This window comes from Fusarium keratoplasticum, chromosome 2, assembly GCF_025433545.1.
Source record: "Fusarium keratoplasticum isolate Fu6.1 chromosome 2, whole genome shotgun sequence".
NCBI lineage: Eukaryota > Fungi > Ascomycota > Sordariomycetes > Hypocreales > Nectriaceae > Fusarium > Fusarium keratoplasticum.
The window spans coordinates 4,682,606-4,704,025 of record NC_070530.1 but is presented as its reverse complement, the minus strand read 5'-3'; the positions used below and the strand labels follow the sequence as shown (position 1 = coordinate 4,704,025).

Here is a 21,420-nt window from a genome sequence, read left to right as displayed (position 1 = left end):
GTGAAAAGCAGGAACGTCCCAAGATGATGTGTCAAAAACACATGCAATAGTACATACAGCACGTTGCTCTGCCTCAGAGTCTTCTTATGCTTCTGGTTTTTGTAGTGCTTTTACCTTTCTAAGATCATTATACAGCTGCTGCTTGATTAAGATGCTAATCAAACATTTACGGGCCGCCTTTCCCTCCAACAGAATGCTGTTTTATAATCAGTAGTGCCTTTGGAAAGAGTTTCTCCAAGAAGGGAAATGATGACGATTGCTATATGTAACTATAATCATCTATCTAAACAAATGGCAAAATAATTCGACTAGGGTAAGCGCCTCCAATATGAACTTTATGAGTTCCTTTGTTTCGCTCTTCGATCGGTGCTGCCTTTGCCTCCTTGTATTCTGCTATGAGAGGATACTGTCCAGAGATCTGAACAGAAAGACTTTCGCCTTCTTCAAAGTCAATTCCCATGGCCCAAAGTCCGATCTCAAGTTCGACAACCTGGCCAGGAGGAATCTTCTGGACATTGGAATGCGTGTGGAATGGATACTGAGGGTGAATAGATCGAGTTGAATCCACTTCACGATGACTGGCTCTCAGTACACCTAGAGGGCCAAAGTACAGAAGCAGGTTGCTCAGCTCTTTGACTGGGATGTCGTCCATCTTATCGTATGGCGCGGCTTTCCAAGGAATGTTCAGGTTTAGTAGCTCCTTTCCTTGGCGATCCAGCTTGCGAATCAAAACGTAGACAATCATATCGTCGAGATCATCACAGGACATATAAACTACTGCTTTGGGCAGGCCCATCAGACGAGTCTTGCAGCTGAAGGTATGTCGAAAGCGAACGCAGTCTATCGGGTCGCCAATCTCGCTGTCGTATGTAACAAAGCTTTCTGTTCCGGGCGCTTCCGATTGAAGAATATTATCCTTGGAAAAAAAGAACTCCTTGTACTGGGTTCTGGGGATAGGAAAATCTTCTTCTTCAATCGGGTAGATGGGTTCCTGGTTACCGAAGCGAAGGCTGCTCATGCGAACCTTAGGGGTCTTATCCCACCCATTATCTTTCTGATCTTTGAGATAGTATCCGAAAAACCTGGCCAGTTCTTCCTTAGACTCGTCCACACACCAGAGATCATACCATTCCTGATATGGATCCCAACGGAGCCACTTCTCACTAGTCTGGACATCGAGCCAACCTCGCACTGACCCCATGGTATGGACGAAGGTCGAGTAAGAGGCCACAACATATGTAGGAATGTTGATGTTCTTGATGTTGGCTCGCTTATCCTCCCAATATGGATTCATGGTTTGGCATCGTCGATACATTTCGCGGAAGTCTTCAAGACCATGGCGGCCCCGTATGACTTGGCGCGTAATGAGGTCGAACAAGCCATTATCCCAGGCCCCGCCGCGGACAAATTGTTCGCGATAGAGGTCCCCGCAAGCTTCCCATGGGGCAATAGCTTTCAGTGAAGGTGGACGAGTGGCAGCAATGAACCATTGGACAATGCCAAGATGAGAATTGCCAGCCAGACCAATATTGCCGTTACACCAGTCTTGAACTGCAAGGCCCTCTATCACATCGTGTCCATCCTCGCCCTCTTGAGTACCCATGATGACGATGCTTCCATCCGAGTCGCCTGCTCCACGTGCATCGACATTGACAATGGCAAACCCGCGAGGACAATATTCGGCGGGATCAGGTCCCTCGAATCTTTCAAGACCGCTCAAGTCACCGGGAGCGATACCACAATTCCATGGAAGTCTTTTCATCATGCCGATACCGTTGTGTTTCTTTCCAAAAGGGCTCCAGCAGACGATTGCCGGAACCTTCTCTGATGAATTGGCTGGCCGGAAGATATCGCAGTACAAGGTACAACCATCTCGAACTTTGATGCCAAAATCGTGATGGACAATTATATCTTCCGAAAGAACTCTGGAATTGAAGCCGTTCCATCCTTTAGGTAACACCTCTGTTCGGGGTTTAAAGCCCATGTATCCATTGTGGCCTATCGTGGGCTCAGAGACTTGCAAATTTGCAACTTGCAATGGTTGAACGGTTGGCATATTGATAAGGGATGGGTAAAAGAAATAGCTGAGGAATAAACTGTAGACTGATTACACAGCACTTAACCCGAGCCAGGATTTTCTAAGTCTCTTATGAACCTCCAACTCATGTCATGGGATATCGCACACGACGAAGCTAACAACGCGATAATTGGGTCACTTCCGTCGGAATTAGCCAGCCCACTTCACTCTGTTCCGAGAGGGGGTGGATCCTTGAGCGGACCAGCTTATGGAGTCACGATGGTTTTCCCCAACCCCACGTAAATGGCTCTGGATTCCCCGTGGGGAACGGGGAAACGGGGAGAGCACATGGACGGAGCAGCAATACATCGGTTTGATCGACTTTGGTGTCAGTTGAGGCTCACAATGAATCTCGATGCCTGCAATCTTGTATGTCACTTGATACGCTTCGTCCATTCTGCCTACCTATACTTAAGCGCGGTAAGGTATGGACTTTCGATTCAATTTTGATCATTCAAAATACCATACACAATCTGGCCTCTCAATCAACCAGTAATCTTTTTGATCATCCTTTCGCAAGAATTGACTGAATCGTCTTAACAATGACCACTACCATTTCTCATCCTCCTCTTCATGTCACGGCCAATTTGGATGACTATTATGACCAGACCTTTGGCGACTGGCGAGATGACTTTTTCCGAGATGGTTATGTTGTCTTAAAGGGCGCTATTCCCAAGGATCGTGCCCTTGGATATCGACAAAAGATGCTTGAGTGGATCACAGGCTTCAATAAAGGCTTGGATCTGGAAGACCCCTTCACCTGGACAGAGGGTCACCTGCCTCAAAGCTTCAAGGCAGGCATGTACCTCAACTACTGTGCTGCTCACGAAAAGTATGTCTGGGATGCCCGCCAAGAGCCCGGCGTTCTCGAAGCCTTTGAGAAAATTTGGGGAACCAACGAACTCACCGTCTCCTTCGATACCATCAACGTCACATTTCCCAACCGCAAAGATGTGAGCTGGTCTCCATGGCCTCATGTTGATCAGGCTCCGGAGCGCAAGGGCTTGTCCTGTGTACAGGGTATCATCAACCTGTCACGTGCTGGGCCTGATGATGGTGGCCTTGTTCTCATGAAGGGCTCCTCTCGACTGTTTGATGAGTTCTTTTCACTCAACCCTCCTGATCGGACCCAGGGTATTGGAGCCAAACATTATGACTTCTACCCCTTCAAGGATAATCAGCTGCCTTGGTTCAAAGAGAAGGGCTGTGAGCTCATCAAGGTCTGCGCCGAGCCAGGTGATCTGATTCTTTGGGACAGCCGCAGCATGCATTTCGCAAGATTTCCTGAAAGCAACGAGATCCGCACCATCATATATGCGTGCTACACGCCCGCTGCCTTTATGTCTGAGGAGGACCGCAAGAAGAAGAGTGAGATCTTCAAGAAGTGGGAAACTACGACACACTGGCCTCACTGTAACTTGCACTCGCACGGCAAGGCTATGGTTGACGGAAAGATTGACCCCGACGAGAGAGATGAGCCGCTGGAGAAGCCTAAGCTGACTTCTCAGCTACTTCGTCTCGCTGGCGTGGAGAAATATTGATTGTGGTTGAAGACCAAGTGGAAGATGGAGACACGTTCATTAATGATGTTATAGGCTGATAACAAGGCCCCTTCACCACATTACATTCTTTAAGATAGTTTATTTCTCAATACGAGGAACAAAAAGAAGTACCGATCCTTGACCCAGAACTCCTCAGCTACTCGCGAAGAGATTCTTTCCAGTGATTGTCTTGGCCAAATGCGATATGTAGGTAATTATTTTACTGTGACAAGTCCTTTATTTTGGTATAAGGACAACATCTATGGGTATTTTTATATACCTAAGTGCGCTTTAGGCCATACAATAGCTCTTGGGTCAAGATTGCCTTAGTTTGAACACATAAATATGTTCTTACCACTTGTTCAACTATTGAAGGATTTTTTTTAAAAAAAAATAAATAAATAAAATAAAAAATCATTATACTTTACTGCATTCCCATTATATACTAATCCAAGCATAATCTTCTAATTATTCCTAAACTTCCGTAGTGAGCCCCAGTGCAGACACAGTTAACGTGAACTTTTATTTGATAGGTACATCATATCCTGCATCGTTTCGTCGAACTGAAATGGATTGTCGAAATCTTCCAACTCCTCCAGCTCCGAGTTATCGGTTCGTGATGTGGTTGGGTGAGGAGTACTGGCGCTCATCAAATAATCCCAAGCATACTGCATGTCAGAGTCGGCTCCCTTTTGTGATTCCGTACCAAGTTCTGTTCCTTCAGCAGTGACTTTAGACAAGGGGGCACTTGTACTCAATCCCAATTGGCCGTATTGAGGCGAGACAGTTGGGTTCCATGAAGGCGTAGTCTCCATTGGACCGTAAAAGTTTGGCTGTGGATGTAGAAACTTTCTAGGGCGTTCCCACTGGGTAATTGCCTCTGGTGCCAATGCCTGAGCTTGGTGGACTTGAGCAATGACATGCCTCAAGGACTCGTGGTCCGGAACAGCCGTGTTAGACCAAGACAGGTGTATTTTCAAAAGAGCATCCAAAACCGCCGAACCCCGTGACGATACCACATTCGTTGAACCCATCTCTTGTAACGCATCGATGCATATCTGTACTGACTTTCTTCGACGTCGTATCTGTGTAATATCTTCGCCAGTGCTAAAGAAAAGAAGATCGAGACAGAGGAATACGCCAGCAGCTACAGTAGCTGCACAAACTATCCTATGAAAGATCAGAAAAGATTAGAGGACGCTCATCAGAAGGCTAGCAAGATATTAACTAACCAATTCCTGCGGTAGATAGTTGGTACAGATTGTCTCTTCTGTGCCACAATAATCTCTGCAGCCTTACAAGCCTTCATATGTAGACCTTCAGGATCCGGCTGTCGTTTCATCCACCGAGTGAAGAAGAATCTTGCTATTGTCAACCGCATGAATTGGATGGCGTGGAGAGCAAAATATTGCTGAAGAGGTATCCAAGGGAATGTAGCCTCAATATTGTCACTGGATTCCCCAGACGACAATGGCCATTCAGGAAATTGGCTTTGCAGTTTCTCAACCTCATGCATGGCTGTAATCAAGTTTTGGGGTGCGTAACTGCGACCAGATTTGACGTATATACGGATTACTCCAGCTAGGTTGGCCATCAATTGGTGATAAGAAAGGCTCGAAGGCAGATCGGAGAAGGCCTCGTTCGAAATGCTGGTAACTTCGCAGGTCATAATATCGTCAGCACCGCTTTCGACATCGAGAACTGTGTCGAAGCTATTTTGTGGTATAGTCGGGCGATTGCTCATGACACCCATCCTAGAAGAATGCTGTTAACCGAACCGTACCCTGGTTATACTGCTCTTGGGACAGACGCTCACTCACCAGTCGCAAATGACCAACGTCCACCATAGTCTACGACCGAGGTTCCGCTGCGCAAGACTGCGCCACTGGGGGAGTGCAGATATCCGCTTGGCCAGTGTCTGTTCATTGGCTAGTCGATGCATGTTCAAGATACGGGCAATGTTGACAGCAATCCCGATTAACATCCACTCCCGATCATTCTGTCCAAAGCTCGAGTTTACCAATGTTAAGATGGCAATAGTTTGAACTGTTGAAAGTCTGGGCTTGCCGAGGAAATCACTGTCTTCGAGGGACTGAAGCACAGCCCAATACCAATGGCGCGATAGGATGGCTAGATCTTCATCCGTCTTGGGTACAGGAAGGGTTGATCCTTCAGTATTGTAAAAGGCAAAATTCTGCACAGCTTCATGGGATATATCCATGTAGTAGAAACCTACCTTGAGCGAGTCATATCTGTCAGCAACTGCCCACAAGCTCTTGTCCCTAAAAGGATGGCGGACATACTCACCGAGAGGATGGCCAGGTATACACAGCTGAATGAAGCCCCTGGCTCTTGTTGATAAGGAGACTGAGACTCGAGCAAATCCCAGAATTTCTCGTGCTCAGCTTCGAATTCAGACGCATTCAAGGCGCAGTGAAGCCAACCCAACTGGTCTAAAACGAAGCGAACAACTCTAGTACTAGTGATCCTAGAAGGCAATGAGAATCGGAGTAGATGACAATCCAAATATGAAAATAGGGTAGTTTCATCCTCTGGGTCGTTATCATTACTTGCTAAGCCCAAGTTCAGGTGTTCCATAGAGTAATCAAGCTCCTCAATGTCGAACGTGACACCAACCACTGGTGGATATGTGGGCTCGACTGGCGTGGTTGAGGGACGCTTCTGTAGGCGAGCTAACTGCTCCTCTAGATGAGCAATTCTCTCATAGAGTAGTGCAACATCTGGATCAGCGGGCTGATCAGTCCCGCGAGGGAGCACACGAAGCGGCTGGCGTGCTTCACCATGCACATCTAAAGTATCACTCAGAAGAAATGTTAGAAGTCCCTCGCCAAGGAAGTTGAGAGCTGGGTAATACGGGAACTCACCCAGTGCCAGTGAATGAGGGCACGTCGCAGTAGCGACCTATACCTCGCTGCAAGCAGGGGTTACACGGACGCCCAGAACCGCACCGGATTTTACGCCGGGCGCACTCATCGCATGCGCGGTTTCTACGCTTGGCAATGCCGTGTTGCGGGGCGTCCATGGTGTCGAAGCCTGCAAATAGGAAGATGTGCTGAGACCCAGTTCCTTATCAAGTATTTGTCCGCGATTTTGCGGGAAACGGAATTGGAGTGGCGACCTAGGGCGAGGGTCAGAATGAGGGGTCTATGTAGGTTTCTGGTCGTTAATCCAAGAGAGGTTAGAGGTTCCCTCGGCTAATTTTTCCTCCGGAAGAGTCCCACAATCCGGGGCCCCGTGGGGTTGGGGTTGGGGTTCGTGGCGAGGACGAGCCAACAGCAGCATTGCCAATTGTCAAGGGCCATCCCAGAATAGCTACCTCCTCTCGGATCGAAATCACGATGCCTTGATTATGCGGGCCGATGGTTTCGTTACGGGACTGTGCGTATAAAGGCTTATTCTTTCCCATCTCCCTGGTTTTCTATCAGCGCGCTTTCATCACGAACGTCTTCGTGAAACCATTCTCAATCTCTGTTTCGAAACAACATTGTTTTCGGTATCAATTGGTTCCAATATGGCCTCCGGCATGGATCCCGATAAGCCCATCTCGACTTGTCATGTCGAGGATACAGCCCCAGCTGCTGAGTCGACAGATCACCGCCCTGCTCCCGGAACCATCAAGTTATTCGAGGACGATGGAGAAGTCATTCTCATCCCGACACCTACTACGGACCCTCGCGATCCTCTCAATCTTCCGTCGTGGCGCAAGATTGTACTCGTTGTCAACGTCTCTGTCTTTGCAGCTACTGCCACCCTCATGGCATCTTCCTTCGGCGCAATCTTGCCCCAAGTTCAAGCCAGCTACGGTGGTGATCCTCGGACCCACGACCTGGTCACTTACCCTGCCCTTTTTATTGGCATCGGTAACTTCATTTTTGTTCCAGTAGCGCACGCTGTTGGTCGCCGGCCTATCTACCTGTTTTCCCTTGTGCTGCTCGTTGCTTGCTGTATCTGGTGTGCCTTCAGCAAAAGCTTAACGTCGCACATTGCCGGTCGTAACATCATGAGTCTGGCAGCTGGACAAGCCGAAGCTCTTTGCCCCATCATGGTACAAGTGAGTACTTGCGAAAGCTGTCGTCGATGAAGATAGGCTGACGACGGCGCTTCCTCAATATTAGGAGGTATATTACCTACATGAAAGAGGCTCCAAGATTGCTTGGTTTTGCGCGGCTCAGGTCCTGGGTACAGCGTGCCTTACTGTTGCCAGTTCTTATCTTGCCGCCAATCTTGGTTGGCGCTGGTGGTACGGCATTTTTGGCATCATCAACGGTTTGTGCCTTGTGTCAGCTGCCATTATCGTTCCCGAGACTCGCTTCGCTCGATCAAAGGCTTCAATCAGTAAGTTGAGCTCAACTCAGACAAATAGTATCAATCCACCATGAATTCTAATCCCTCTAACTTGTCTATAGTCAGTCCTACTGATGGCAGCTCCAAGCCTGGGGAGAATGCTGCCGAGCATGCGACTGTTACGGCCAGTCGGCGTCCCCCAATCGACTACGAGAACTACCCTGCTCGGACTTTCGCTTACGATGTGGCCCTGTTCCACAACAAACCTCGCTGGCAAGACGCGATCGACTGCTGGAAGCAAATGATACAAGTGATTCTATTCCCCAACATCCTATGGCTTGTTCTCTGCAGCGGCGCGTTCTTGGGTATTTTCGTCATCTTTGGCGCCGTGTTTGCTGGCGTACTTCTTCAACCGCCGTACGAGTTCAAAGTCGAGTATTTAGGGTTTGTCTTTGCAGGACAGGTAGTCGTATCGATGGTTGTCGTCCCTGCCCAGGGGTATCTAAGCGACTATGTCGTGAAAACCTTGAGCAAGAGAAACAAGGGGGTCACAGAGGTGAGTCTTCTTCTACAGACCAGACTGACCTTGGTCTAATTATGTACGATATTCAGCCTGAGTACCGACTGATACCTCTTATCCTGCCATTTGTGGTTGGTATAATCAGCACCGTCATCTTTGGACAAGCTTGCAAGCACCCTTACGACTGGCACTGGTCGGCCATCGTTGTCACATTCAACTCCGAATTCTTCGGATTTGTGGGCATAGTAGTGGCTTCCTTCACATTCGCTATTGACAGCTATCCCGCTCGCAGCGATGCTATTCTCGTAGTTCTCTGTTTCGCTCGCGGTGTCATCTCTTTTGGTCTTTCCTACGGGTCACTTGAGTTCATTGAAAGGGTCGGGTACGATGGCGCTTTCAATATTTGCGCCATCATTCTTGGCGTCCTTGGGATACTTGGTATTCCGGTGTACATCTTTGGCAAGAAAGTTCGACAAATGACTCAGCCGTGGGCTACGGGTAAGAGTCAGTAGATGGCGATTCCTTGGATCAAGAACTGATAATGGTCGCCGCACGGTCACGGGAGCCAAGCCAAAAGGTGGCATTCGCCCTTGATACGCTGGGGAAGCTTCTACTGTACTATTGTGGGTTTTTGAAAGAGGGATTTGAGTGGTTTGGATGGTATTATTGGCACACTATGCGGGCATTGAGTGGTACCATGTGTTGCTTGGATTGGAAGAGGACTGGCAATTATTTATCCACGCTTAATATAAAGCATTTCGCTTCATATTACTACGCTACTATAATATACTATGACAGAAACAGTTTTCAATATCTCATAGCCATAAAATGAGGGGGAATTCTCCAAGGCTTTGGGGTTATGATATCTACAAGAGGCAGTTTTAGGTCCTAAGGTTGAATGTACAAGCAAACAATCAACTGAGTATATCAAAGAATTCGGTTAAAATAGCGATAAGATACAAAAAGATCTTCCAAAAGCCACTTGATTCCTCGCTTGAACGATAAGACTAGAAAGAGACTTTTTACTTGGACTGCTCATGGTGGACTTATCCATCATCGGTGCCAAGTACTACAGAAGGCTGTCTTTGCAAGACCCATTAAAGATTTGAAGCAAGAGTTTATCAGTTTGCTTCGTGCCAGTTGAACACCTTCCGGGCCAATCTCGGTGCTTCACTGTCTAATATCTAAGTCCATGGAACTTCCGGCTCTGGGTACAGAAAGGTTTGGGCTCCACGCTGTCAATTAGTACTAGGTTCGGAATAGCCCAGAAACAGTGTCGGGTTCGCAGAAAATCTCCTTATGTCTATTGTTGGAGCACATAATTGTTTTTCATGAACTCCGACCGGACCGCGATATTGAACGAGTTCGAGGTTGAGAACCTGAGATTGGCCGACTCTTCCTCTAACCCCACCACTTCCGACAGGTACGCACACAATTTCCGGAACGTCGCTTGCCTCTCGGAATCAGAGGGGCCGAAGCTCTTTCTAACCAACCAACTCGAAAATGTACATCCGATGACAAGTCCTATTTCGGAAATTAGGATAGATGCCATTGAACTATACTGTAGACCGTCTGTCTCTAATGTAGAGTGCTCGTACAACCATTAATATGATGCGACAGCTATTGCCCGGTTCATGTGCATACCTTTAGGCATTCCTATAGTTGAAATTCGCCTAAACAGCTTTATACTCGCATCTCGTCATCTCTTTGACCAATGTCTGCTCATCAGGCCGCTACAACCAATGGAACAGCGGCCAAGCCGCTCAAGGTCTTGATCGCCGGTGCTGGAATCGGAGGCCTTTCCGCTGCCATAGCTCTGCGCGCGGCAGGGCATGACGTAGAGGTAATCAAAGTTTAGCCAATTCCCATTGCTCACACTAACTATCATAGATTTTCGAGTCCAGTCGCTTTGCGGCTGAGCTTGGGGCTGCAATCCACCTACCACCCAATGTCAATGGTGTGTTGCGACGCTTTGGCTTAAAGCCCGAAACCTGGGGAGCCAACGACACGGAATGGGTAAGTATTACTGGCCGGAGCTCCCGCCCATTCTGTGCGACATTCTACAAAAAAAAGCTAAGATATAAGTAGGTCACTGTTTTGGACTCCCAAGGCAATGTGATCAGTCGGAAGAATGTGTCAGGTATCAAAGAGCAATATCGCTGGGTAACTAACCTCATCTTCTACCTTTGATCGATAAGATCGCCTCGCTTACTTGTTCTTATAGCCATGGCAGCTTAGCCACCGCGTTGATCTGCATGAGGCTCTCAAAGTAACTGCAATGTCACCCGACCTTTCGGGGAATCCCGCAAAGCTCCACTTGCGAAGCAGAGTTGTTTCCTGCGATCCTTCCAAGGGAACAATCACGCTCGAAGGTGGACATATCCATAAGGGTGATCTCATTATAGCAGCTGATGGCGTCCATGTGAGTCTGACCTTCTGTGATTTTGTTCCTAAACCCTGTTGGCTAACCTTGGGAAATACAGTCGACACTTCGTCCAATCATTAGTCGTGAAAACATTCCTACCTTTCCGTCGGGTGGATGCGCTTTTCGGTTTCTGGTGCCAATTGCGAAAGCCAAAGCCAACCCAGTCACTGCTCCTCTGGTGGACAGAACCGGCGATTTCCAAATTTGGGAAGGAAAGAATCGTAGACTGGTTATATACCCTTGCCGGTGAGTACTCCAAAAGGAGCTTCCAGAACGAGATTGTGGAACCCGCTAATCGCGGCTTGGTAGAGATAATACTGAACTCAACTTCGTCTGTCTCCACCCAGACGGCGAAAGCCAAGACAGTACTGAAGGTGAGTGATGGGTGATTAAAATGATCTCGGAATTTCAGCTGATTGCTTACAGGCTGGAACAACGCCTCTACAACCGAACATGTGCTTGACGTATTCGATGAGTATTGTCAGCCGATGAAGACACTTTTGAGCATGGCAGACCCCTCAACTATAAAACTCTGGAGACTGTGGGACCGAAGAGCTCTGAATACTTGGGTCTGTGACTCTGCAGCTCTGCTTGGCGATGCCGCACATCCATTCCTGCCTCACCAAGGTCAAGGTGGTGCTCAAGCTATTGAGGATGGAGCAGCCTTGGGTGCTCTGTTTCCTCTTGGTACCACGCCTTCAGAGGTCCCTGGGTGCTTGAAACTCTACATGAAAGCAAGATACGAGAGAGCTACTATGGTTCAAAACTTTTCTCGACAGATGGCATTCCAGACGAGTGATGAAGACGAGGTTGGTGGGTTCAGTATGAATCCGATGGAGTTTTCAGCCAAGAACTTTGATCATGATGCTTTTAAGCATGCACAGCAGCTTCTCGATTAGCAGCGGCCTGAGAAACTTATTCTTGCGGCTTTAGTTATGAATATTGTCGGCTGGCCTGGCCTTGATTATCGTTCTAGATAAAGACTGATAGCTGATAAGATAAGCATTTGGCCAGTCACGATTCTAGCTCTATTTAGGCATGGGCCATCAAAGTGATTTGCCGTAGTTCACCCGGAGAAGGATCTGGCATGTGACAGAGTGGGGTCATTTACCTTTTCAGCCAATGATATATTTTCTGCGTGGTCCAAAAATACCGGTAGTCCAATCGGTCTTTCTTCAGTGCCTGCATCCAATAATGGCACGGGCTGCAGTTGCGTCGTTGAGCTAACCAGCTTCCCACCATATCGCACAGTTCACCCATGGCATCTCAGTCTTTTGCGGAAACCACCTGGGCAACAATTGGTAAATTGCTGCATAGTACTCTCCAGCTTGAACGAGTGACTCTTTTTTTCTATTTTCCGATCGTGTTGAGCAGGAAAGGCTATGCTTGCTGCAACAGCGTCACTGGTAGAAACATAATTCACTTACTCTAGGGTATGTGCAGAGCAAGAAAAGAGGGAGAAGCAAAACATATGACGCAATATTCAAGGGTGATAAGACGCGATGGCATAAATTAATCCCAACTACCTAATTAGGCCACTTTATTCATCGAGCCCCAAGTCCCTAGAGTATACTGGGAATTACACATATTGGTTAATTCCCAATCCTCAGCGCCCAATTCCACTGGCGTGCCAATATCCTCAACAGACCCAACCAGCCCTGCAACAAACATAGCTGGCATGATGTGATCATCTGTAGCATGAGCGTCCCGATACATGGGCAGTTTCATTAACATAGTCATAGCCTTTCGAAGTAATGGGCCCGTATTTCTCGTGATGGCATCTTCAAACTCTTGTCTGAAGTCCAGCGCCCAGTTCCCAGGGGGTGTTTCCATTGCAAAATTATCTGCATGCTTAAGTAAAGGAGTCCAAACATTCCTGTAAAGATTATGGACTGCACCGCCAGAACCTATAAATAAGACGTTGCGCTCACGTCTGAGGTGGCGGAGGGCGGTACCCACGCGCATGTGGTAGTGAGGATCGAAGCGAGCGTTCATACTGATGACAGTCGTGGGAGGGCATCCATTAGGAAAAGTACGGATAAGAATCAGGTAGACATCATGAATCCAGGTGAAGTTGGGGTTTGGCTTGCAGTTAAAGCCTTGACTTTTTAAGATATCGATGACCCGCTCAGCCATGGGGAGGTCGGGGTTCAGTTTGTAGTCGACGTATTTTCGAGGATGGACACCACCAATGGGAGCTTTGGAAGGGTTCGGGTTGGTAGCAATGTGTATCTCGTCGTTGATGGCGGCCCAGTGTGCGCCCTAGTTCAATTGATTGTCAGCATTCAAGGGCTATAACTCTGCTATGAAGAACGGAATAGCTTACCATGATCACAACGTGCTCAATGCCGTTGGCTAGAGCAGCGTCGCCGCATGTTTTCCAATAGTCTGCGGATCGTGATTCCTCACCAAGCATGGCTGTGGAGCCATGGGAAAAGAAGTGTACAGGACTCAGGCCAGAAGGTGTTTGAGTGGCCTTCATGATGCTCATCAGTGCGATTCTATGGCAAATTAGTGGAAAAATTGAAAGCTGAAGCGATGTAGAGTCGGCTCTGACTACCGCCCATTCATAAGTTACCCAGCGCTTCAGCACTTACTAGATGTGGTAATTCATCAAGCCAGTGGCATCAATTACGGGGAAACAAGCCACGCCACCCCCGCCTCTCGGTCCGAATACGCAGCCACCCCCATCGGTCAAAACTCATGTTTATCCTCTCCAGCACGCCGCCCACCGGAGCTCTCTTCTTTGACAGAATCCAATTTTCCGTTCATCTTTACTTTGTTTCGACTGGTGAGTAAGCTCGTTAATATGGAGGCAAGCCCATCAGCCTCGGCGAATCAGGCGATTCCGTCCCCAATTAGCAGTCTCGGAACGGATCAAGCCCACAGCGACGCCGTTCACTCTTCGTCCTACGAGTGTTCGGTGTGTTCCAGCCGATACGAACGCTTGGACCATCTCAGGAGGCATGAGCTCTCCCGTAAGTGCTGTTTCGTTATCGGTCTCGAGGCTTGGCTGAACATGATGACACAGACCAGAATCCCCGCAATCATGCTTGTCCGCACTGCTCGATGCGTTTCAATCGCAGGTGATTCAGTTGCTTTCTATCACTCGATGCCAGTTAATGTTTGCTGACACATCAATAGAGATCTTTTGGGTCGGCATATGGCCACCCATGAGGGTCTAGACAAGAATGGGTCCAGAGCGCGTGGTTCAGAACGCGCTCTGCAAGCTTGTGGCAACTGTATAGCTTCAAAAACCAAATGCAGCAACCAACGGCCTTGCCAACGCTGCCACTCCAAAGGTATGATCTGTGCAGACAACGGCCCAAGACGGAGAGGAAGAGCCAAAACCATCCGTTCTCCTGGCTATGAGTCCAGCTTCCAGGTAGAGCAGGGTTCCCCCCAGGCCGTCGACGAACCTATCGTAGTCGACATCGCTAGCTTGGGGGAAAATGCAAGGACCGTCGAATTTGAAAGGGGTGAATACGGTTCTCCTACAGGTTTACCTGCATTCACTGGTCCCAACGAAGGCGACTTCGCCATGGACGACACTGGAAATCTTGCCACCAATCCTTTCGTCAACTTCAACCCAGTTGAAGGGGCTGATACAGGCCACATGAACGAACATGACTTGATGGCACCCTTCGATTTTACAAATTTAGCCATTCCTCTCGACCTGTTTTCGGTCCTGAGAGAGACAGAATTTGATTTCGACGATACCTTTCAGAACCTGCATTCTGAGCCTCATCTGGCATCTGGCTCCGAGCATGCCTTTCGGACTCATCTAGTGACCGAAATGAACGACGGATCTCAAGGGCAATCACCGACGGTGCCGATCCACACCGACAGATCTAGCGCTAGGGCGGAAGGTTATGAAGCTTTCAAGAGATCCCCTTGGTTGTGGACCCCTGCTAATCAGGATCACGCCTACGCCGAGGGTAAGCAACTGGCATTGGATGAAGCACAAGTCCTACAGTCTTCCACTGTCCCTTATACAAGACAGCCATCATTTCAGGCTCCGTCCATTAGCCAGGCTGCAGCTCGGGACGAAATGTTATCTATGGTGCTGCAATTCTCAACTTCGAACTTCAAAATTCGATGTTTTCCTTCCCTGAGTCTCCTCAACAGCCTGATGCAAGCCTTTTTTGTACGACAAAATGATAGTCCCGACTCATTTATCCATGTCGGTACCTTCAGCCCAGATACGGACAGGAGTGAGCACTTGGCTGGTGTCGTGGCTGCTGGGTCGGCATTATTTGCAGTTGCAAACGTCTGGAAAATGGGCCTGGCCTTGCAAGAAATTGTGAGGCTTTCTGTTTGCAATTCAGTTGATAGCGATAACCGCTTGATTCGCAATCTTCAAACAAACCAAACTTTCTTGCTCTGGATAGAACTGGGTCTTTGGAGCGGGTTTCGTCGCAAGATGGAAATTGGTGAAGGGTTTGCGCACACTCTACCAACGGTATTGAACATAGCCCCCCCCCTAAGTGGTAAACGTTGCTTACTGATCGGAAACTATAGATGTTACGCAGGGCTGGATCCTTTAGACAGAGCTTTTACTCGCCAAAGGTCATCCCCAGTGGTGACGATGATGCAGACACGTTAAGAGAAAAATGGTTGAAATGGGCCGAACAGGAATCTTTTAAAAGGTTAGTATCCTTCATACATCTCCAAGACAACGCATGTTTGTGAATACATCTGATCAATTTTAGACTAGTACTACGGCTACTCATCAACGAGATGCGAAGCTCGATTGCTTTCGTCCGAGCCCCGGTTCTCTCTAGTCACGAGATTACATTCTACCTGCCTGCCGCGCGGGACTTATGGGACGCCAAAGACCCCGATGAATGGAGAACACGGTACCTGAGTAAGAGAAAACAATCCGTCTCCTTGACCTTCCTTGACGCCGTTCACGACCCATCAAAGCTTAAGGAAGAGAAAGACATGATAGACATGTCTCTCTGCCCTCTAGCAATTTTGTATGCGCTCTGGGCGCGAGTATGGTCTTATCTGGACTCCAAGTGTTTCGCTGGACTTAGTAACTCGACCAGTTCAGGGGGCTCAGGAGCTCTATGGGTTGAGGCACATCGTCAAGAGCTACTAAAGCACATACAGACAACTGTCGTCAAGCTGAAGTGGCTACAGGCCCTCGCACCTGAAGGGAGGCTTATTAGCGAGACCCTATTGCTATCATTGCATTCATCTACGGATGAGATTCAAAGATTTGCAGGCCGATATGGGGACGACGAAGTATCACAAGCTTTGCCTCGACTCAAAAATTGGATGTCCAGTGAAGACAAAAACCTCGCTCTTTGGCATGCTGGACAGATAATTAAAGCGGCTCGATCATTTCCACCAACTCAGCTGGGAGGTTTTCATGCTATCGCTGTATACCATGCCTGTCTTTGCTTATGGGTGTTTACGATCTTCAAGCAAAACTCACCAGCCTTGAACCGCCACATTTCTACCTCTCATTCTCAAATGAACGACTCGATCCCGACTGGCGATAACTCCACGTCAGCTGTTATGCCGGAGACACACAGATACCCAGCTGAGGACCCGAACTCCCAAGCTGACAGCATGCCACAAGTCTACCTGGATGGTGAGGATGGAGAAGATGTGCAATTATTCCTTCGAACAGGCTATGGGCGGCCTTTTGTACATGTCGAAGGTCGTGCGGAAGAACTTGATAACCCTGCGATGATAGCCTCTCTTCTTTCTAACGTTTTCCGGAGTAACTTCCCATCCAAATCTCATCCCCTACCTCCTCTGTTAGAACAATTATCGGGTCTAGTACGGGACTTGGGAAATCTGGCTTATGTGTAAAAGTATGATGTACCAGTTTTTTTTCTATCGATCTAAGTATATAGTTCGACTTTCGATGGTCCTCGACACGGATCTTCCGCGATTCAAACGTTGAATGGGACATACTTGTCTAGGGTCTGGCCCTGGACTACCGGTTTCTGTGAAGCAACCAGAACACACAACAACCTCACCCATTCATTAGACTCATTGTCCCAACTGTGCATAGTCGCCTGCTGAATTACAGATTCGCCGGCATTGACCTTGGTCCTAGATCCATCATCCAGAACCAACATGACCGATCCTTTCAGTACAAAGATATAATCAAGAGTGATTGAACGATGAACCAGTCCGACAGACTTTGGAGGGAAGTCAACAATGCGCACAATTGTGCCGTTATTCGACATTCCCGTATCGACGAGGCCGAGATCATCCACAGAGTTGACATCTGGTGGTAATGAGTCACTCGACCAAAGCAATTGTATCCATGGTCCATGAGGGGTCTGTTTTCCGTGTATTAAATGATCTCGACCAACGATGGCTTTCGAGTCTTGATTGTGTTGCGTAACTATGCGACGTGTAGAAGGAAGTGGCTGGTCAGGATGCGACATCGTGCGTTGTAGGAGAAGTATGCTCTGAGGGAATGCGTAAGTCGGGACAACAGCTCACGAGGTAGAATATGATAGATGAAACTAATCGCGAAAATACAAGGAGAAGTTGGTGGACCTGATCTTTATATTACGCTAGTGGGTGCTTGACGGTCTTGTAGCAGGCAGGTTCTACGGATGTCTGCTCTTCCCTATCGGTGCTCAGGAGCTTGAACCGCTCGGCTGTCAACGTCTCTCGGAAGCTACCCGGTATCGGAATTCTGTTGACGGAATGCTGTCTCGGGCCGAATTGACGCCGTTGTCAATATTTCGCTGGTGAATCGGCCAGTTTATACCGCCATCTTGTGTTTGTCTCAAGTCATTCTTCCTTCGGCACAGAAATATCTTGAATCATGTCTACGACGAGGAAATCCCTAGCAATGAGTTTATTTCTAAAAACTTTGCATTCTACGATCCTCAGTTGCCAATGCAGTAATGTTTAGCTTAACCCGTACTTTTAGAATCTACGTCGATGTCATCGACACAGGTAACCTCGTCAACCTTGCAGCCATACAATCTTCCAATAGTGAGAGCAATATCCTGCGCAAACTTGGCCTCGTCTGGAGTTCCAGAATGTCTCATAATGCCACGCGTATGCCACATAGCTTGTACGGGGCAGTTGGAGCATATCAATGCACCTGCATTGCACATCTGTGTCTCAACAGGACCAAGGATCGTATCCTCACTAAAATACCATTGGTAGATCATTTCGAGATTAAGAAGATCTCGTCCAGTGTTAGTAGTTTAGCGACATAAAGACTGGAAGCACTCACAGAGATCCGGTTGATATTTGTAATTGCGCTCACGATGAAAACAGGCTGCATCTTTTCCCCAGATGGTGTTGAAATACTGAGTGGCTTTTTCTTCCCGGGCCCTTTGAGCGTCTGTAGATGTCGCGGAATCGTAACTAGTGGTACTATATGAGCAATTGCGAAATCACGACGCTTTCATAAAACGAACCGCGGCCCATAATGATCAATTTCATTATCTGGAATGCTAGCAAAAAGAGGTAGTAAAGCCTGAAGCGAACGAGGTACGCCATATAGGCAGCTCGTCTTGAGAATTGCTTCTTTTAGGCGCCGCTGAACTAGCTTCTTTTCTTCAATCGGCAAACCCTCGATGGCCAGTTCGTACAGCTTAGGAACGTCCGGTCCTGCGCTGGCCGCAGCCATTGCCGCAGCCTGCAAAGTGAGTAGTTAGTAGAAAGCTAACAAAATTATGGAAAGACACTCATGATGGCAAGTAGTCAGCACTTGGAATTTCTTACAGCGACAATGTACCATCTGGCGTGTTTTGCATCCACACCAGCTTCAGCACCACGAAAGTTCTTGAGTATTGTGATAAGATCCATCATTGTTCAAATGAATCTTCCGGCTCGGGCGATAGTAAGAGTCACTGCCGCCAAGCTAAACGCTGTTGATACTGACAGATAGAAGACTGAAATGCCCCAGTTTCGACCAACAAACACAAGATACATACCTTGCTTGATCACTATCAAGTCCAGAGACGGAATTTCGGAAGTGATTCCAAAAGCAGATCAATCTTCCGCACTACATCCTCCGACGGCCACAAACCTTGTCCCCCACTCGGAGGGTCGGTTTCGCCATGCCTTCCGACACTTTGAGCTAAACTAGCTACTCTTGAATCCCCGCATATCGGATCGGATCTTCCGGCGCTGCTCTCCACCAAGCCGTCTGTAACCTGCTGTATCCATGGAGGATGAGGTGGGCTCTCTGATTAGTATATAGCCTTGGGGAATCTTGTAATGACACAAAGTGCTGCCCAATTACACAATTTAGCAAAATCTCATCATCTGCCACTGTTACCATGGCCCCCAAAGTCGGTGATATTGAAGTAGCCTACACGAGCTCCAACCCCAACTTCCATCATTGGTGGATTGACCTGGAGCCTTCTAGGCGCGTCTTACCTAAGGGATGGAAACGTGATCCAGATCGACTCGCATTGAAAGAAAACCTGATCTGGGAAAAAGATGTCGAGATTCCAATGCGCGATGGGGTTAAACTGCGAGCCGACGTATTCCGACCAGTTCGGCTTGATGGCCAAAGGCTTCCAGCCCTGCTACCTTGGTCTCCTTACGGAAAAACCGGATCTGGTATGCTTGCTCTTCTGAACGAGCAGCCCATGCTGCGATTGCTGACGCTTTATGCAGGCCACCATCAGACAACAGAGTTTACATGGTTAGGAGTTCCGAAAAGCTCCTTGAGTGGTTTGGAAAAGTTTGAAGCTCCCGACCCGGCAGAATGGTGCCCTAGGGGTTATGTGATCGTTCAACCAGACGCCCGTGGTTGTTATCACTCAGAAGGTGACATTGCTATCTTTGGAACACAGGTCCGTTGTGTATTCAAGTCTATTCTCTACGGCGATTATCTAACAAAGTCCTACAGGAAGGTCGAGACGGATATGATACCGTCGAGTGGATTGCTAAACAGGATTGGTGTAACGAATCAGTTGCGCTTGTCGGTAACTCTTGGCTAGCAATGACCCAGTGGTAATATCCTCATTCCTAACTGGCCTTTATACAACATTCTTTCTAAGTACCTCTATTTAGGCTTATTGCTGCGGAACGCCCTCCTCATCTGAAAGCAATTGCTCCATGGGAGGGAATCGGAGACTTCTATCGTGAAAGCATCTGTCGAGGTGGTATTCCCAATTACAAGTTCTGGGACCTGCTTATGCAGGAGTTCAACGGCAAGACTCGGCGAGAAGATGTCGTTGCAATGATTGAGAAGTACCCTCTGATGAACAAATATTGGGAGGATAAAAAGCCAAACCTTCAAAACATCGACATCCCAATGTATGTTCTGGCTAGCTACTCTACTGGCTTGCATACAGAGGGCTCGATCAGAGGCTGGAAATACTCTAATTCAAAGGACAAATGGTAGGTTGTTTATTGTGATTATAGATACAAGTTTAGCTAACATTTTAAGGCTGAGGATCCATCCAACCCAGGAGTGGTTCGACATTTACACGCCGGAAGCGAACGATGACCTACAGAGATTCCTTGATCATTATCTTCTCGGTACCGAAAATGGATGGGAAAATACGCCAAAGGTCAGACTATCACTTCTCAGATACAATGCTCCTCCGATGTCGTTCCGGGCAGAGGACAACTACCCTCCAAGCCGTACCCAGTACCAAAAGTTCTACCTGAATGCCTCAAACGGAAGGCTAGAGGAGAAAGAGGTTGCGATTGACGGGTCAATCCCATATCAGTCAGATTCCTGGCAGGACGATGGTGCTCATTTTACAGTCACCTTTGACCGGTACACCGAGCTTTGTGGATTCTCGAAAGCAAAGTTATTCATGTCATGCTTAGATGCAGATGACATGGATGTGTATGTGATTATCAGGAAACTTGACCGAGACGGAAAAGCCCTGCTTAACCACAACATTCCTTTTATTAACCAAAAGCCTGGGACTAAACTCGGTGACATCCCCGATGAAAACATTTATAAGTACGTGGGACCTAGCGGAAGACTTCGAGCATCAAAACGCGAGACTGGAGAAGACCCTGGCCTTACGGAGGAGATGCGAGCAAGAAAGGACCCGACAGAACTTTGGTACCCTCATTACAAATCCGACAAAATACCTCTAGGGGAGGTTGCTGAGCTCGATATCGCCATTTGGCCAGGTGGGATTGTTTTCGAGGCTGGTGAATCGTTGCGGTTTGAGATCAAAGGTCACGATCCTATTCTGCCTGAGTATCCTCCTCTGTTCCAAAGTCTCACAAATCTGAATGTTGGAAAGCATATTGTATATACAGGACCGAAGTACAAGAGCAGCTTGATGTTGCCGCTCATCAAGTAGACGGCAATTATATAGGGCTTAGGGACTAAGAAGACCAATTTTACAATATCATCAGCGTGGACGAGTTCTTTGAAATTAGTGACATTTCGGCATAGTGCGTTTTCTCTCAATGATTTATTTAATGTTGAGTTACAACGAAGCTGCTGATTTGATTAATTATCATACTGCAAATTCTTCACATAGAATACGCGTTCTACCACCATAAAGCAGCAGTTAAAAGCAGACACTAATATATAGGAAAGAAAGTTGCTGAAATTCAGCAGAGACCCTGTTAA

The 21,420-nt window shown here is 47.8% G+C and overlaps 6 protein-coding genes and 2 pseudogenes across 8 annotated transcripts, besides 2 other annotated features; 4 read left to right on the top strand and 4 right to left on the bottom strand.

Annotated features, from left to right (window-relative positions):
• Nucleotides 1-283: 283 nt before the first annotated feature.
• NCS57_00334000 (PepX-C domain-containing protein) lies at nt 284-2,056 on the bottom strand (the record flags this gene model as incomplete). The annotated part of the gene is made up of 1 exon (XM_053053340.1): nt 284-2,056. One exon carries the CDS (start codon nt 2,054-2,056, stop codon nt 284-286), a length of 1,773 nt encoding a protein of 590 aa, XP_052918586.1.
• A 563-nt stretch (nt 2,057-2,619) lies between these two features.
• On the top strand, nt 2,620-3,618 carry NCS57_00333900 (uncharacterized protein; the record flags this gene model as incomplete). Its single annotated transcript, XM_053053339.1, has 1 exon — nt 2,620-3,618. The coding sequence occupies one exon, from the start codon at nt 2,620-2,622 to the stop codon at nt 3,616-3,618; it is 999 nt and encodes a 332-aa protein (XP_052918585.1).
• A 509-nt stretch (nt 3,619-4,127) lies between these two features.
• NCS57_00333800 (Zn(2)-C6 fungal-type domain-containing protein) lies at nt 4,128-6,661 on the bottom strand (the record flags this gene model as incomplete). The annotated part of the gene is made up of 6 exons (XM_053053338.1): nt 4,128-4,788; nt 4,851-5,372; nt 5,439-5,850; nt 5,922-6,439; nt 6,504-6,540; nt 6,598-6,661. 6 exons carry the CDS (start codon nt 6,659-6,661, stop codon nt 4,128-4,130), a joined length of 2,214 nt encoding a protein of 737 aa, XP_052918584.1.
• Nucleotides 6,662-7,150: 489 nt separating this feature from the next.
• On the top strand, nt 7,151-8,955 carry NCS57_00333700 (MFS domain-containing protein; the record flags this gene model as incomplete). The annotated part of the gene is made up of 4 exons (XM_053053337.1): nt 7,151-7,690; nt 7,755-7,974; nt 8,046-8,479; nt 8,536-8,955. The coding sequence occupies 4 exons, from the start codon at nt 7,151-7,153 to the stop codon at nt 8,953-8,955; spliced, it is 1,614 nt and encodes a 537-aa protein (XP_052918583.1).
• Nucleotides 8,956-10,157: 1,202 nt separating this feature from the next.
• NCS57_00333600 (FAD-binding-3 domain-containing protein) lies at nt 10,158-11,767 on the top strand (the record flags this gene model as incomplete). The annotated part of the gene is made up of 7 exons (XM_053053336.1): nt 10,158-10,286; nt 10,334-10,459; nt 10,532-10,606; nt 10,668-10,865; nt 10,927-11,114; nt 11,178-11,242; nt 11,295-11,767. 7 exons carry the CDS (start codon nt 10,158-10,160, stop codon nt 11,765-11,767), a joined length of 1,254 nt encoding a protein of 417 aa, XP_052918582.1.
• Nucleotides 11,768-12,398: 631 nt separating this feature from the next.
• NCS57_00333500 lies at nt 12,399-13,368 on the bottom strand (annotated as a pseudogene). The gene is made up of 2 exons: nt 13,195-13,368; nt 12,399-13,130 (listed from the first exon to the last, which is right to left on the bottom strand).
• Nucleotides 12,399-13,368: a sequence feature.
• Nucleotides 13,369-18,264: 4,896 nt separating this feature from the next.
• NCS57_00333400 (uncharacterized protein) lies at nt 18,265-18,671 on the bottom strand (the record flags this gene model as incomplete). Its single annotated transcript, XM_053053335.1, has 2 exons — nt 18,265-18,498; nt 18,585-18,671. The coding sequence occupies 2 exons, from the start codon at nt 18,669-18,671 to the stop codon at nt 18,265-18,267; spliced, it is 321 nt and encodes a 106-aa protein (XP_052918581.1).
• A 446-nt stretch (nt 18,672-19,117) lies between these two features.
• Nucleotides 19,118-21,145, top strand: NCS57_00333300 (annotated as a pseudogene). Its single transcript has 5 exons — nt 19,118-19,430; nt 19,488-19,666; nt 19,723-19,826; nt 19,887-20,216; nt 20,266-21,145.
• Nucleotides 19,118-21,145: a sequence feature.
• Nucleotides 21,146-21,420: the final 275 nt, after the last annotated feature.